A 16,957-nucleotide genomic window follows, 5' to 3' on the forward strand; every position below is an offset into this window, starting at 1 on the left:
CTCTTCTAGCGCCTCACTCAGAAAGTTAATGACAAGAACACTAAAGCCGTATGTGCTGCAGTGGGCACATTTCATGTACTTCAACTGAACTGTCAGGCGAATGTGTCATGTCAAAATGAGGCAGAGTTGAACGTGTAACATTTGATCTTAGGGAGACAGCTAGAGGATCCAAGGTGGGCAGGAGGCTGGGGGAGTGAGGGTGGGGAGGGGGGGTGGTGCGGGTGGGGGGCCAGCAGACGAGGCACCCACCCCCGAAACGGGACGTGGCGAAGGGACTGCTGCTGCCACTGGCGGAGGCTCAGAGGTAGTCGTCCTCGCTGGAGGGGGAGGATGAGGCATCGTCGTCGTCGTCATCATCGGGCGTCAGGGTGTCCTGGGAGAGGGAGGAGCTGGCGGCGGAGGGGTTGCGGCTCATCCTCCACACGTGGGAGGGGAAGGCGTGGCCCCAGCTGCAGGGATGACCCATGGGCCGCAGCAGACGCAGCAGCTCAGCAGCCTCCTGCCAGTATGACGTTCACTTGCTCTGGCCCCTCGAGCTGCGCTGCTTACTCATGGTGGTCAGCATCTGGCTGATGTAGGAGGTCAGCAGGTCGTCCATCTTATAGCCCTGTGAGATCAGATAAGACAGATGTGATTGGGTGTATACACACGCACACTGTCTCTCTTATACACACACACACAACAGACACACAGGGAGGGAGACATGCTCGCAAGCACACATACACAAACAAACAAACACATACAGTCGCGTTACAAAGTTTACACACCCATGCTAAAGTTGACTAAAAAGAGGAATAAAAAATCATCTGGGGGTACTTTCCATAAGATCATCTCTCAATGCAAATCAAACCAGCTATTAGGCTAACTGAAATAAAACCATGTCAATCTCTAGGTATGGTGAAGGGTATGTGATGATGTGGGGCTATTTTAATTCCAAGGCCAAGGGAACTTTATCAGGATGCATAGTATCCTTGATCCATGAAATAACTGGCCTTTAAAAATAAAAATCTGCCCGCCTCTATAGGAATTTAACATAGGGGTGTGTATACTTATGCCCCCTGTATTTTAAGGAGAAACATTTATTTATTTACGATACATTATTCATTCACAAAGAAAATTGGTGTCCTTAAAGGTTGGATTTTCCATATTATTTTAATAAAGGCATTAAGATCAATTTCCAAAAGATGATTTTTTATTCCTCTTTTTAGTCAACTTTAGCATGGGTGTGTAAACTTTGTACCGTGACTGTACTTGTACACAAACAGAACCACACTGAGACACACACATGTACAGTACACACACATATGCACATACACACACCCAAGCCTCTTTAGTAGTCCATGTGTAGGCTAGGATTTATACTGATGAACTGCTGCTGTGCTTATGCTTACTGATGGATTAGATTAATACTGTTTAAAGTTTCAGGCTGTGGGAATTGAGTTAGACACTGATGAATGGACCTCCATCTGTCTCACCAGTGAAGTCTCGCACAGCAGCTTGCTGCCTCGCACCAGGTTGCCAATGGTGATGTGGAAGTAGGTGTTCCCACTGCTCCAGTTGGAGATCTTGGTGAAGGGGTGTGTCACTAGAATGTCCTGGAGGGAGGAAAAGAGACGCATGTGGTGAACCGGTGGAATAGAAAAGCTCTCAGTCATGCAATAGGGTGTGCACTGGGTTCATGGACATATTTTATTCATGTTGAGAATAATTCTGTATCGATTCTCAGATTTCACATTTTCAGTCATGCTCATACTCACATGCACATACACACACACACGCATGCATGCACACCCACACACACACACACATACATACACACACACACTGACACATACACACACACACACACTGACACACCCACACAGACACAGATACACACACACAGACCTTGGTCTTTGGGTCGATCAGGCTGACACCGTGCTTGTTGATGGCTATGAGCAGGATCTCTGGGTAGTTGGGCTCAGTGGTTTGCTGTGGCGGCACATGGCCATAAAAGAGAGGAGAAATGAGATGAAATGAAGCTGGTCTCTTGTCGAGCCAGTCTGCTCTGACAGACCTCCCAGGCTCAGTGCTGACTGAACCGTGACTCTTTTCACTGCTGTTTTATGGTGCACACAGCGGCCATAAATGCACCAAACAGGTTCAATGAACAAACATGATAGAGTTCTTTACCATGAGTCCTACATAGTGCATAACTTGGAGGGATTTCCTCCTTAAAATAATTAGGTAATTAAGTTTGAAGATATTATGAATCTCTTAAATAAATTATAGTTTAATACATCCAACTATGTAATAAATCAACAATTAAATGTAAAATTCTTGACCCAAATGAATTTTTGTTGTGAATGTATGTGCACGTATGAATCTTAACATGAGGTGCCAGCACAGAGGCCTGATTGGATCTTTGAAGTTCTTCTGTTATATTTGCATGAAATTAAAAACGTCAACAACATCTGTTTGCTGCTTATAAACTAATAAATTCACCTTCACTTCAAAGAAAGCTGACCCAAATGTTGCCCACTTGAAAATGATCTTGAGGAACATCAGCTTGGCCTCTTCCCTGGACTTTCCAGCATGCTTGTTGAAGTACGCTACAACAGACTAAATACACAGACAAGACAGTGGAGACAGCCCTTTGAAGATGAGACAACCTCAATGCTCTTCATATAAACAGATAAACAAAACCATACAAGCAACACAGTCGATGAAAACATTGTCACATTTGATAGCCTGCCATGAATCATCAAAGAACCAGCAGACAAACTGGCGCCAACACAAAAGAGAGAGACAGAGAGAAAGAGAGAAAGAGTGTACCCTCTTCCAGTCGTCAGGAGAGAGCTGGCGGATCAGGTCCTGGGGAACTAATTCTTTCAGCATCTTCGGAATGCTGGGAAAATGGGATTTGTCATCCTCGAATTTCACTCGGTAGATCAGCGCTCCCAACTGGAAGACCTCCTCGCGGGAGCATTTGTGGTAACCGCGGAGATACTTTGGAAGCTCCTGGAATAAGGCATAAAAGATTTAGCAGGCTCGAGGGGATTTTCTGGGAGATAGCATTGCAGATACCAAACATAAGAGCATAAGCAGCATATCTGATAGGCTACTGAGCCTAGCTCACCTGATAGTAATGAAAGATGGAGTCGGCAAAGGAGTCTTTCCCTGGAACTGTGTTGGTCCAAAGTTTTTTCATGAAGAATACCTGATAAGTCAATGAAGGCACTATTCCTAAGGGACATACAAGGGCGGCATTAGCCCTCTCTAGGGAACACATACACATGTCAAGTCACTAAATGTACATTTACATACATTTTGCTTTACAGGAAAGCAATCACCCAAATTGTGATGGAACAGGAGACCTTACCATCCTTTGTGGGCCTGGCTTTCTTGATCCAATCTGTGAGGTGCCTGACAAAGTCGAAGAAGAAATCCCCCTCTGGTACGCTGATAACCTGCAAGAGTAGAGGAGCTTTTTAAGTACATTTTCCCTCTTCTGTTTCACACACTCATCACTACTGTCATTTTCTAAAATCTGCTGGCTCCGAACCCACACCATCTGCCATGACAATTTGCCAATTAATGGAGCATACTGTTCTGGGCTTCTCGTCCAAAACACTCCGTTTCCCCCCAGACTGTGATTATGAAACCTGAGCATTTAATGTTCCATTTTATCTTCTGCAACTCTTATTAGCTCTCAGAGGGTGTACACGTGTTCGGGGGGGGGGGGGGTCTGAAAAGGGCAACACGTTTCAATTTGGTGTGCGCGTTCGACCGCATCTCACCTTGTCAGAGATCTTGACGAACAGGCTGAAGCCCTCGGGGGACTTGAGCAGGAGCCGGTCGGCGATGTTCTGACAGAAGTCCTTTGCCTTGGTGCTCGACTCCACCTCGAAAGCCTGCGACACAAAGCAGCGTCTTTAGTGTTCAGCTCGAGCACGCTCACGTGAGACTGAAAAGCCCTACACACCGCCCGCCGTGCATGCCGCCGCACATGCCACTGCGTCTGTGGCCGCGAGCGCTGAACCAGAGGGACCCTCAGACACAAGGACAGCGGGCCTGCCTCAACCCCCCACCACCCCCAACGCTTACATAACCCGGCTCTCCCCGAGCAGAAAATCCAATTCTTCTGTCAACAAAGCAATTGAGTCGGGGATCTGCATAAGCACAAACTTTCTCTCATAATTACAACTCCCCCTCTTTACATAAGTCATGAGAGGAGATGGATGGGGGTGCTGGCTAATCCATCAACGGAGAAACTCCTCATCCCTATGTAATTAGCGGGAGATGAATCTTAATTATTGCGAATAGAGCTGGGGCTCAAAATGAAGATGTTTCACAGGAGGGGGGTGAGGGTGTGTGACCGCTCAGGATTATCTGAGGACCGCCTAGAGCTTTTAGTATGACTTTGCATTGCATGTCTTTGAATTGCACGCCTTTGCAAATGATTGTATTGAGTATTAGATGAGAATGATTGTATTGGAAACATTATCTTATGTTGTAACTGGAACCCTAGCGTGTGTCTGTGTGCGATGGTCTCTTACCTCATCCGTGTCGTCAGGGAAGTACACTTTGTGAAAGATCTGCGTGGTCTTGTGCTGAATGGCTTCCACCTCCACCAGGTGAGGAGGGTACTTCCTGGAGCCATTCCTGTTGTTTCACACACACACACACACACACACACACACACACACACACACACACACACACACACACACACACACACACACACACAGACACACACACACACACACACACACACACACACACACACACAGACATATATATCAATTAAATGAGCATCGGAGATCCTGGTCCATTTCTGATGTGCAAGCAAAAGAGAGTGCTGACACATATGAAACCATAACCATCTTTTTTTTTCTTAGTCAGAGGAATGTTTAGCAGTGCAATGCTGTTTCAAACTTTGGAATTGATTTAAAAGTGAGTTACTACTGAGCAGAGGTAAAACAAGAAGAGTGTGAGTGAGTGGTAATAAAAGAGTGAGAGAGAGAATGAGAAAAAAGAAAGAAAGAGAGAGAGAAGTGAAAGAAGTCAACACTGGATGAAACTTTTAATAAGTCACAGGCAGTGTGGTGCATTTCTCTCTGTAAAGGACAGCTTTGCCCAGAGCCTGGAGCTGCTCAAAGGGATGGACATGCCATAAACTTGATCACCCTTTTACCCAAGCCTCTTCTATCAATGTTTATGATCAAAGCCTGATAAAAATAATAATAAACAAAACAATCTTTGCCTCAGGCAGGCTACTGTGTCTGGATATTATAAAAAGCTCTGGACCTGATTAAGCGATAAAAGGACTGCATGAGTTCAAGTGACAGCAATGTGTGAGTGTTTGTATGTGTACGTGCGTGTATATGTGTGTGTGTCTGTGTGTGTGTATTTGTGTGTGCATGTGCATATGTGTGTGTGTGTGTGTGTGTGAATTTGTGTGTGTATTTTTGTGTGCATGTGCATATGTGTGTGTGTGTGTGTGAGTTTGAATTTGTGTGTGCATGGGTGTGTGTGTGTGTGTTCCCGTGTGTGTGTGTGTGTGTGTGTGTGTGTGCATGTGCGTGTGCGAATTTGTGTGTGTATTTTTGTGTGCATGTGCATATGTGTGTATGTGTGTGTGTGTGTGTGTTCCCGTGTGTGTGTGTGTGTGTGTGTGTGCATGTGCGTGTGCATGTACGTGTGTGTGTGTATGTGTGTGTGTATGTGTGTGTGTGGGTGTGTGTGGGTGTGGGTGTGTGCGGTGTAAGTTGGGTGATGTAGAGTACCGTAAGGCTTTCTGCAGTCTCTGCATGCAGTCCTGAGCCAGTGGGTGGTGCCTCTTGGACTGCAGGAACCTCTGGACATGCGGCAGCAGGACGTTACTGGGGGGGAAGAGGCCAGTGCACAGCCACAGTAGCTCCCAGCCCTTCTCCTCACTGTACCTGTACACACACACACACACACACACACACAAACACACACACACACACATAAACACACACACATACACAAAACACATCAATATACTGTTCTGTATCTGTACAATAATAATATAATCTGTACAGCTCCACCAATAACTATTTACTCCATTTGGAAATGTGTACACAGACACACACACACACACACACACACACACACACACACACACTGACATAGCCACATATCCCTACTTTGCACAGGACTTACTTGACATGGTTTTCCGTCAGCTGTTTTAGAATCTGAGAGAAGATCTCGTCTTTGAGCGGCTCTGCCTTCAGCGCTCCCTCAAAGATCTGGTCAGTGAGTTCGTTGACTGAGCGCGTTCGCTTCGAGGGGTAATCACCCATATACTTCATGATGGGTGCATTTAAGTCAAGGCCATTTCATTACAAAAATACATCGCAATCTCCATCATTACTAATGTGTATAATCCTTGTATTTTTCCCCGAAATGTCCTTTTAATGGACAAAGTGCACACCATGTTGCATACCCACCTGTCCTGAAAACTGACTGGTAACCTTTGCAGAATCTTTAACAATGCAGAATACATGCGGTGAAACAGGATGTGACAGCACTAGTCCTGACAACATTACTTGTACTGAGCTGAGCGGTGATCTTTGGAAGCATGCTTGCGTGCTATGCTAGCGGGTGAAGGATATCGATGAAGGCCATGCAGGCCTCCTGGGAGAGCTCCTCGTGGCCCAGCACCTTCTTGAGCAGCGGCTGCTTGAGGGGCTCCCTGGTACAGCACCACAGCTTGTCCTTCCCCCGGTTCTTGGTGATCATCACGCGGCTCAGGGTGTGCTTGGGCGGGGGCCTAGACAGACAGATAAACACACACACACACACACACACACACACACACACACACACACACACACACACACACACACACACACACACACACACACACACACAGAGGCTGAGTGGAAGGGTGCAGGTGAGAGTGGGGCTGAAACTTTTTTTCAATTAATTTTAGTAGAGGACAGGAGTTTCATATCTTGAGTACTGTTGAAGAAATGAGGCACTAAGGAAGGTAATACAAATTTAGAGTCTGTTATATCTGTTGAGACATATGAGATATTTCTATACTCATCTTTAGGCTTTTTAAGATGTATTACCCCCCTAAGTGCCTCAGATGTCTTTAACAATACTACATGGCAGTTGCTAGGGGATCAAAACCCACGTACTGAAATGTAGTTTCCCACACCGCTGGGTCCCATTGGCCTTATGTGTCTGCTATTGGTTAATGTAACCTCACAGCGATCATGGTACCAGAATACAACTAGACACATTCGGCTCTTTTCTTTTTCCAGCAGTAATGCTGCTATGTCTGAGAGCGTGTCTGATCACCTGAAGTGGTCGTAGGAGAACTCCTCCAGCGTGTATGGCTTCACCTGCTCCTCCTCGCTCCCCGTTAGGGTGATGTGGGACAGACGAATGGACTCCTGACGCTGGTCTGGCGTCATGGTAACCAGCGCCTGAGTCACGCGGCAGACAGGGGTGTGAGTGTGTGCGTGCGGTAGTGGGTGGGGGTGGGGGTGGGGAGAGGGAGTTCAGACAAAAGATTCATCAGTCACAGTGGAGAGAGGCAGACTGAAGCCCCGCAGCACAGAGACTAATGGCAGACGGCACTTCAGTCCGTCGGTCTGCATTTCTCAGAGGCTAAATCATGCTGAAATAGCCTCAATCACCCCCAATCAAAACAGCCCACACAGAACAAGACTGCCTGCAGGCCATTAGATGTCCAAGCCATAAAATATGTTTGGTGAAATAATGGCTGAGTGCTGAGAGAGCTGTACTGACCACTATCTCCGGCGGAGGTTTGGTGACGGTGGGCAGGACGTAGACGCAGTCGGAAGGAAAGTCTCCTCGCTGTTTGGTGCGGTCGTTGATGCCGTGGGCCCAGCCGGACGTCATGACATGCTCCCCTGTATCCTGGTCCAGGAGGATGAGGTCACCTTTGGCAAAGCTCAGGAAGGTGGAGTCATCGCCAGCTGAAGGGAGGACCACAGATCCATACTTATGTGTCACTAAAGGCATACACGGGTGTCACTCAGTTTAGAAACCCACAAACATCAATGTATTACTTAAATAGAAGAGCTGATTTTGCCTTTGTTTTACACATTGATAACAGGCCTACTACAGGATAAGTCTATGAATTAATATGATACAAATTCTGTATAATATCAACAGCATGGCAAAAAGTCTGTATACAAAAGTCTGTATACAATACTTTATAAATAAAGACTATATAAACATCCATCTACAAACATCTACATATATTCTCATGGATGTCTGTGGGCTTCAGACTGGAGGCTTCCACCCACCAGGACTGGGGTTGTCCTGCAGGGCCACCACAAACTTGGACCTGTTCCTGAGGCCCTCTAAGAAGGTGACCACCAGCTCTCGGATGTCCTCTGCATTATTGGACGTGAAGGTGTACTCATCGCCCTTGATGGTGGCTAGTGTGAAACTCTGGCCCTGAAGTTTCCCGCCTCTGTAACGACACAAACATGAGATTAGATCATTGTTGGGGCACTGATGAGCTTACGTAATTAATGACATTGGCAATTAAAGGATTTGAAGGAACCTTCAAAAATAATTTGTTCCATGTCTTTAGAAAATTACTCTATGATGAGTAAAGGTCTTTATTCTAATCTTCTTATCTCTTTCCGATATAAATCAACTAAAAGAGTTTTAATTTCAGAAAGGTTCTCATCAATTATTTCCAAATAATTTTCATCCATCCCCTTTCAGTCGAGGCTACATGAAAGGTACTAGCGCATAACAAGGATCTTTGTCACAGGCAGCGGTACCCACATTCCTCACTGTTATTACGCTATTATATATTCATGCCACCACGGGGCTGTGAAATGTATCTCTGTATTCATTACAGACTGAGCCATAACAACAGCATACATATTCATGGGCTTCTGGAGAAAACTGCGGTTGCAGCCATCTCATCTCATCTCATCGGGGAAGACATATTTCAGGTGTCAAGTGCAGAGGAGGAGAACAGACGGGTACATAATGACTTCTCACCACAAACCTCAGAAAAGACACTCCATGAGCAAACATCCCTGTTCATTGTAAACATCCGTGAAGTATGGGTCTTAGCTAACACATTTTACCTGCTGCTAGAGACGGCCGTGATCTCAGGGAAAGAAAGTTCCAGAAGGACCTGTTCTTGCTCGTCCACAAAATAAACTCCGGTCCAGTTGACTGCTACTATCACGTCATTCTTAGGCAGGCTTGGACCTTAATGATGAAAAAAAAAAGGAGACTTCACCCATCACAGATCAAATCCAATTACTACTACGCAGTACAGTTATTAGCCACTTATAGTACCTGAGAATTTAAAGGCCTCATAGAATCTTGAGAATAACAAAGGCCACTTGTATCGAGCAAAGTCCACCACCTCCTCCTTGACCTTCTGTGGGTCCATCCTATTCTGTGCATAGATGCCCTGCAGGGAAGAGACGCTCAAGTTTTAATGTAGCCCCAAAACATGAATAAAATGACCAGGTTATGTTATTTTATTTCAAGCATGCTACCATGGCAATTTTTGCCCGACTTCATTCACAGTCTGGCTTCAGATAGAGCACAACACAAAGATAAACACGGAAGGCTGATGATTTGTGAAGGCATTTCACTCAGACTGTCCCAGACTCCGACACTTTCTGGCAGTTAATATTCAGTGTGTGCTGTGCTGGCATTCTGCCACCAACAGATGAGCACCTTTTTATGGGCGGCCATGATGAAGTGGGCCCACTTCTCCACGGTCTTGGCCGTGCTGATCTCGCGGTCGGGGATGTAGGAGGGGATGAGGCTGATGAGACGCTCCACCAGGATCTCCGCGCCGTAGTCCACGTAGTATTGCTGAGAGGCCAGCTCCGCCAGGTCCTCCTCCTCCAGGAAGAGAGAGGCAGTGTGGGAAAAGACAGCATGGAAGGAGGGTAAGACAAGACGACAGGCAGGACAAAATGTAGAGAAGAACGCAGTCCAAGAACGCAGACAACGAAGAAAGAACAAGGAGGCAGAGAGAGAACAAGCACAAGGGAGATTCCCTCCTGAAAACACCACAATCTGACAATCAGGGCAAATCAGTTACAGTAACAGCATTGTTGTTAAAAAAAATCGTTTTTACCTCATTTCTTCATCATTTCAAAAATGTTTTGCCATATTACAGTACAACTGACTATTTTATCAGTTAATTTATTCTATATTAATTTGTAATATTGGGTGTTAATTAAGTATTTATTATTCACTTAATATTAGTCATTTTGCTATGCCACTATATTGTATATAAACACAATCCTATGCAAAAACAGCATAACAACACAAAGTAAACCCACACTCTGCATCAGGCTCAGAATAAGCCACTTACCCTATCGCAGCGGTACTCTCCGAACTTGACCCCTCGCACCACCTGCTGGTAGATGAGGTTGGTGGCCACGGTGTCCTCGGCCGGGTTGTGCCACGGCGTGAAGATCTCCTTGCGGAAGAACAGCCTCCAGGGTGCGTTGCGCTCCTGGGCGCCCTGCTCCTTGGCGTACTGCTCGCACTGGGACACGGCGTCCATCACGTGGTCTCCGCCGCTGCCCAGTGAGGACACCTGCAGAGAGGAGCCACGGAGGAGGACACCAGAGGAGTCAAAAGGACCGCAGTGTCCTGGATCGCCTGGAACTTCATGTGATGAGTAGCAAAGGTGGGTGACCCAGCTTCAGAAACTAACATTTCTCCACCACTTAGTTGTTCCAACCATTCACTACAGTAATTTACTGTGTATTAGCCCCATTGTTTATAAAACTCTATAAAAAAAAAACGATATAAATACCATAAAACTGTAACTGGCCCTGAGCATTAACCTCATAGGTGAAGAAATTTTAGATAGATAGTAATAAAAAGTAATTAAAAGTATATAATATAAAAACACAACTAAGAAATAAGGACAGTAGAAGATAAAGAATATACTAAATATACTAAAATACAAATTATACTAACTAACACTTAATCTAAATCAATTCTAAAAACAGTATCCACATAGTGGTGATTAATCAATCAAGAGGCGCTTGCAATGACTTGCAAAATCAACGTATAAACCGCGGCTAATAGTTACGGTAAACCAGTGGATTCATTAGCACTACTCCTCAGCCAGGTAGATCAGCTAAATAGTGAAATCACCCGTGTTAAGAGCCTTAAGTGCACAGATAAAAGCAATACCTGGCAAGGATTTTTAAAGGGTTTTTTTCAAGGATGTTTCTAGTGTAACTAGTGTCAGTGTGCACTTTCGTGTGAACTATGCTTTTACTTTTTGAGGCCACGGTGATTTAAACTGTAATGCTATTAGAGTGCACTTTTGTTTTAACTACGCTCGTGTGTACCTTGTCAAACAGGGCGATGTAGAGAGAGAAGCCGAATCGGTCCCTGAGGTTGATCTTGTCGGAGAGTGCGTTGCACAGCTCTCTGGCTGTGGTGGCCGAGTCTGTCAGCAGGGTTTTAGTCGTCCCGTCCATAAACGTCACCGGAAGCATGATGGGCTTCTTAGACTTGGTGGCCTTGAAGGGTGGGTTGGTGGGGGGGGGGGGGGGGGGGGTATTTAACATAAAGACAAATTATATACTGGTACAGTGTGTACAAATGGTCTGAAAGAGACAAATGGCATGTTTAGCTCAGCATTGGAAGAAGTGCTGATGTAGTGGATGGAGCAGTGGGGGGTGGCCGTGAGGCTCCTGGGGGGGTGTACCTGCAGCTCCAGCCAGGATGGAGGCTGTGTCCGCGTGCTGTTCACAAAGGTCCTCCTGAGACGTTCCTCGCAGTAGGGGGCGTAGCCAGGTGGGCCCCCGCAGATGAAGTTCCTCAAGTACTGCAGCATGACACAGATGTAAACAATGAGCTGCTTTTAGACAGGTGTGTGTGTGTGTGTGTATGTGCGTGTGTGTGTGTGTGGGTATGTCTGTGTGCATTTGTGTATGTGTGTGTGTGTGTGTGTGTGTGTGTGTGTGTGTGTGTGTGTGTGTGTGTGTGTGTGTGTGTGTGTGTATGTGTGTGTGTGCATGTACATATTTAGAGCATGGAGATGTAATCAAATAAAAAATGTGTGTGTTTGTTGCGTGTATAGTATACCCAAATGCAACATGTTTTCTGATCATATTGTACACTCTACTTGTACACAGTTTTAAAGAGTAGAGGGTTGGTAGATGAGCCTCTCACCTTTACAAACTTGTCTGAGGGGGAGAAGCAGCCCACACAGAGGGACATGAGGATCCAGCCACGGGCGTGGCTGCTCTTGGACGGGTTCTGGCTCAGCTGCTTGCAGATCTGACAGTAGATCTCATCTCTGTGGACAAGGGTCAGAGGTCAGGGGAGGCCATAACTGCTGACGACACCACCATCCACAAGGCACCATGGGATACTGGTGGTGGTGGTCACTGACAATGCATTTTGTCTTATTCTCAGACGGCAAAAACCCTGCCATTACAGGTACCCTTTGCCGTACAGGCAATGTGTTTGCGAGCGTTTGCAAACGGACTGAGGAGGTAGTTCTGCGCGAACATACAGTGGAGCTGGACGTGAGCTGGATGATGTGTTACCGTTACAATGGAATGATTACATCAAATCGTTCAAATGTAATTGTTAAGAAAAAACATGGTCGTCATGAACGTTCGCCACTGTTTGCCCAATTTGAACACAGCTCTGGTCACCTGACCACTCATCTGGTCACTTAAAAGGGTCTAAAGACATATCTGTTCAGCATACATTGAATTAATTAAGTGGTTTTTATGAGTTATGGTTTGTATATTATGGTATTTGTTTATTTTAATTAGGCTTTTGATCATTGACATTATTGTTTATTATTGCTATTTTCCTTAATGTAGTCTTGCCAACATTTTAAACTGTTCACTGTTCATTTGTAACTACTGTATTGTTTTATTTGTAAGTTGCTTTGGATAAAATCGTCTGCTAAATCATAACCATAAAAATAGAATAAAGGGATAGTAAGCTTGTGTAGATGAGGCTTTGGAGTCCAAGATTGAGGAGACTCATCGAACTGCTGATTGAGGGTGTCTGTGGTTTGGCCACTGACCTGAGGGCTGGCCGGAGGATACCATTGCCGATGATGAAGTGCAGCTTCTCCAGGTTGGACGTGGGCCGGTCCTCCAGCATGCTATTTCCGTGCATAGTGTACTCGCCATCATTCAGACGCTTGGTCACCTACGGGAAGGGTGCCATTTTCATATGACAGTTGTATCGCTCCCCATGCCCCTCCAACTGTTAGAACCATTGATTGTATGACAGCAAAGAACTGTTTGCAAATCTAAAAATGTATGATAGAGTGCACACTCACCTCCTCAGTTATCTTTGACTTCTTCTTCAGAGTGAGAGACACAAGCTTGTGACGGACACTGCTCCTCTTGTGAGTGTCAATCAAAGCGTTCTGCAAAGAGACCAATGGCATGTGAGGACCTTATAAATCTCCTGATGGTTAAGACCATGTTGCCATTATGCTGTCACTACATTTCTTCCTTGTAAACTGCCCGGTGGCCCATGAGTGGCTCAAGACAAGTAAGATGTATAATAGTATACAGTAGGTTATACATGCGCACTAAGTACTGCACTAGAACACAAGAACACATTTCATTCCTTCCCACTTCAACTATGCATATTCTAAAGGTTTCCAGAGAATTAGATCCAGCTTCATGTGAGGTGGCTTTACTTGACAATCCTCTTTTTCCCCACATGCGTTTTTGCTTTCCTTCTCTCCAACTTATTTCCGATGAATCCCCTCTCACCTCCCCCTCCCCCTGAAGGGCTTGCAGCTCTCTCTTGTAGGTCTTCTTGCCCAGAGTTTCGTAGATCTTGGTCATGACTGGGATCTTCTCACTCCCATCGCTGATGGCTGTGTGGTACTTAGGCTCCGGTAAATCTCCCATGAACCTCAGCACTGTGATCCAAACAGCCAAGGCGGCCTACAGAGAGGGGTAACGAGAGAGAGACAGAAAGAGATAGAGAGAGAGAGGGGGTGGGGTGAGGTGGAGAAGCTGAAGTAAATGAAGTATGCAGTGTTTCCCATACATTGACTTATTTGTGGCGGCCCACCACAATATCAACATTGACCACCACACAATGATTTTCCAGGTTGTGCTAAATTGTGCTTAAATCTGGTTAGCATCATAACCACGATGCGCTAATTTGTTAAAAACTGCTGCATTAAAGTTAATTCTGCAAACTTACCACCACAAATAGAATTCAATTCTGTGGGAAACACTGGTATGGGATATAAGAATGAAGTGTAGCATAAAATGCTGTGTGTGGGACTAAGCGAGGATATCCCATCAGTGAGACAGACACATACCAGTTGATCGCCCTCATCCTCGTGGAACAGGAGGGGTTGTTTCAGAGGCCGGCGGACGTATGTGTGTGTGGTGGTGCCCTGGAAGTACGTGGCAGCAAACTTGGCAAATTTGTATTCAGATAAATCATCCAGGTCGTCCTCCGGCAGAGGATTAGCCTCATCTAGATCCTCCTCCTCCAGGCCCTTCTGAGAGCTCTCCAGATCCTGTCCAACACACACACACACACACACACACACACACACACACACACACAATTATCAGATTCAGATACTATAGTATAACTACTATAATTCCATTACAATAAAGTCTACATGAAAAAAAAAGAATTTGTAATCAGTAAAATTCAGCATGTATGTAATTCATATTTTACAAAGTGATACTGTCATTTGAGTTGAGTTCTTGCGGTATGTACCTCAAACCCTGCTGGTGCTTGCCCCTCCTGGCCCGGAAACGAGTTGGTGGTGCCCAGGAAGCCGAACATCTTGTCCACCATGTCCGAGTCGTTGACGGGCTCCTGGCGCGCCTTCTCCACCTGCTCCACCATCTCCTTCTTGCGCCGCGCGTCCTCGCGGTCCTTCTGCTCGCGCTCGGCATCCTCGCGGGCCAGCTGCGCTAGCCGCTCCTGGTGCTTCTTCTCTGCCTCGGCCTTGGCCCGCTTGGCGCTCATCTGGTAGCGCAGCTTCTCCTCTTCTGCCAGGCGAATCTTCTCTGCCTCCAGGCGCCGCCGGTACTATGGGAGGCAGACATAAATAAACAAACAAACAAACAAAACAAAACAAAACAAAACAACAACAAAATCATTCCCAAAACATCCACAACATCCAAGAATTAGTCTACTACCCTGAGAATTGGACAGATTGGACAGATTGGTTTTGACGAGCATGGCTTGCAAGTGTATTTGTATGCATGATTGATTGTGGAGTCTCAACAAGTATTTCTGTGACCTTTACAATATGTGGAAAGCCAGCGTGACATTTAAATACAAAGGGTGAAGTTGTAACGATGGCTCCATTTCAGGCTTTGACAATAAAGGGAGTGGCAGAGAGCCGAGTGTGATAACGTGTGTGTGTGTGTGTGTGTGTGTGCTCACCTCTCCTTTGAGGCGCTTGTAGAGGCGGCGGGCGATCATGGCCCTGGTGTGGGTCTGGAGAGTGATGACGGCCCACAGGCGGTGGCGGAAGGCCCGGCGCACCAGGTAGCCTCGGCAACGGGCCTGGTAGAGGGTGATGCGCTGGCGAGCCACGTGGTACGTCTGGTAGAGCTTCCGCGAGCGGTACAGGGCCTGGAGACGAGCGAAGCCTGCACGCATCTGAGGGACAAGAACAGGGCTTCATTACACAGAGACAAGAACAGGGCTTCATTACACAGAGACAAGAACAGGGCTTCATTACACAGAGACAAGAACAGGGCTTCATTACACAGAGACAAGAACAGGGTTTCATTACACAGAGACAAGAACAGGGCTTCATTACACAAAGACTGACAAGGTCCCACCACTGACGAAGGTCCCTAAATATAGTAATATGTAATCCCAAAAGTAATATCAAATACCAAAATGCCAAGTACATCTTAAAACATACACTAATATAACAGAGTATATTGTACTAACACCAACTACTACTCAGTAACTAAACACACTTCATAACAAATTAGAACTGTAAAAACACTTCCATTCAGTGCAGTATGCTGTCAGCGTTAGTTGTTTTATTTAGACTGAGGAGGACGTACCGCTCCATAGTTCTTGCGACAGTGATAGCCCCTCCACGTCTTCTGGATCAACACGGCTGACTTCCTCATTCTCAGGAAATTAGACCTGAGAGAAGAGTGAGGATACTTCTAAATCACTGACTTCCTCAGAGGGCTGCCACATGCATATTAGAGGTCACCAAAACCAAACAAAGCCCACTTAGTCCTCTACTATTCCAGTGCTTACCGGTCCTTGAAGCCCCGAACAACCTTCTGAATGAGGATGACCTTGTCTGTGATGGCCTTATCTCGCTCTATCTCCAGCAGCATGTCATGATGATCCTGAGAAAACACCGGAACAATGAGAAGAGTACACACTAACACCAACCTCACATACACTTCATTTAAAACATGCCCATTAAAACAAACTGAAATGTGTGGTAAGTCTATCACATACCAGAAATGCATATTAAACAGATATTGTGAAAACTGACTGTTTTTTTATTTTGATATTATCTCTCCCTCTCTCCCCCTGCTGTGCAGTCACTTCCTGTTGGGAAGTGCTGGCACTGGCCTCCCCTCATCCCTGTCGCTCTGGGCTTTCCTGTTTCACTGGCTGTATGCTCCGATAAAAGCCTAGCAGACTGCCAGAGTAACCGTGGCAACAAAGTAACCTCTGACCTTAACTCCGCAGCTTTCTTTCCGGCATCCTTCAAACCATAACAGAGATTTCAACCGCCCATATTGCCTGACATTGCACCACAGTGTTTAACAAGGTCCCCTGACACAGTTGCTGTGTGTGGAATAACATTGGTAATGTATTTCCATGATTTGTATCTAATTGTCTGGTTGTCTACTTGTTTTGCTTCATAGATCTTTGTTGTATGTTTTCCATTCACACCTATAAAGGTCAAAGGGCAAGATAATACTGCATGAGCCCTACTTTAGCG

General features: G+C 45.8%; 1 protein-coding gene across 1 annotated transcript in view; it reads right to left on the reverse strand.

The window, feature by feature from the left end:
• Positions 1-236: 236 nt before the first annotated feature.
• myo7aa (myosin VIIAa) overlaps positions 237-16,957 on the reverse strand; it is a 31,782-nt gene continuing 15,061 nt past the window's right edge. Inside the window, exons 18-47 of the mRNA XM_076282031.1 lie at positions 16,255-16,349; positions 16,050-16,134; positions 15,412-15,630; positions 14,734-15,051; positions 14,321-14,524; positions 13,758-13,934; positions 13,313-13,402; positions 13,052-13,179; positions 12,178-12,304; positions 11,711-11,830; positions 11,349-11,522; positions 10,352-10,579; positions 9,703-9,873; positions 9,313-9,430; positions 9,096-9,222; positions 8,292-8,461; positions 7,768-7,958; positions 7,315-7,442; positions 6,621-6,778; positions 6,169-6,322; positions 5,769-5,924; positions 4,539-4,644; positions 3,780-3,893; positions 3,362-3,449; positions 3,119-3,225; positions 2,815-3,000; positions 2,485-2,601; positions 1,888-1,971; positions 1,476-1,595; positions 237-607 (exon numbers count right to left, since the gene is read on the reverse strand). Of these exons, the coding sequence (XP_076138146.1) occupies positions 515-607; positions 1,476-1,595; positions 1,888-1,971; positions 2,485-2,601; positions 2,815-3,000; positions 3,119-3,225; positions 3,362-3,449; positions 3,780-3,893; positions 4,539-4,644; positions 5,769-5,924; positions 6,169-6,322; positions 6,621-6,778; positions 7,315-7,442; positions 7,768-7,958; positions 8,292-8,461; positions 9,096-9,222; positions 9,313-9,430; positions 9,703-9,873; positions 10,352-10,579; positions 11,349-11,522; positions 11,711-11,830; positions 12,178-12,304; positions 13,052-13,179; positions 13,313-13,402; positions 13,758-13,934; positions 14,321-14,524; positions 14,734-15,051; positions 15,412-15,630; positions 16,050-16,134; positions 16,255-16,349 (4,353 nt within the window). The 3' untranslated portion in view covers positions 237-514. The remainder of the gene's footprint in view (positions 608-1,475; positions 1,596-1,887; positions 1,972-2,484; positions 2,602-2,814; positions 3,001-3,118; positions 3,226-3,361; positions 3,450-3,779; positions 3,894-4,538; positions 4,645-5,768; positions 5,925-6,168; positions 6,323-6,620; positions 6,779-7,314; positions 7,443-7,767; positions 7,959-8,291; positions 8,462-9,095; positions 9,223-9,312; positions 9,431-9,702; positions 9,874-10,351; positions 10,580-11,348; positions 11,523-11,710; positions 11,831-12,177; positions 12,305-13,051; positions 13,180-13,312; positions 13,403-13,757; positions 13,935-14,320; positions 14,525-14,733; positions 15,052-15,411; positions 15,631-16,049; positions 16,135-16,254; positions 16,350-16,957) is intronic.

Source organism: Alosa pseudoharengus, unplaced genomic scaffold (assembly GCF_046254945.1).
Source record: "Alosa pseudoharengus isolate Yale_2024_CS ecotype anadromous, Long Island Sound unplaced genomic scaffold, YU_APseudo_1.1 YU_APseudo_1.1_scf_13, whole genome shotgun sequence".
In the NCBI taxonomy this organism is placed as follows: Eukaryota; Metazoa; Chordata; class Actinopteri; order Clupeiformes; family Clupeidae; genus Alosa; species Alosa pseudoharengus.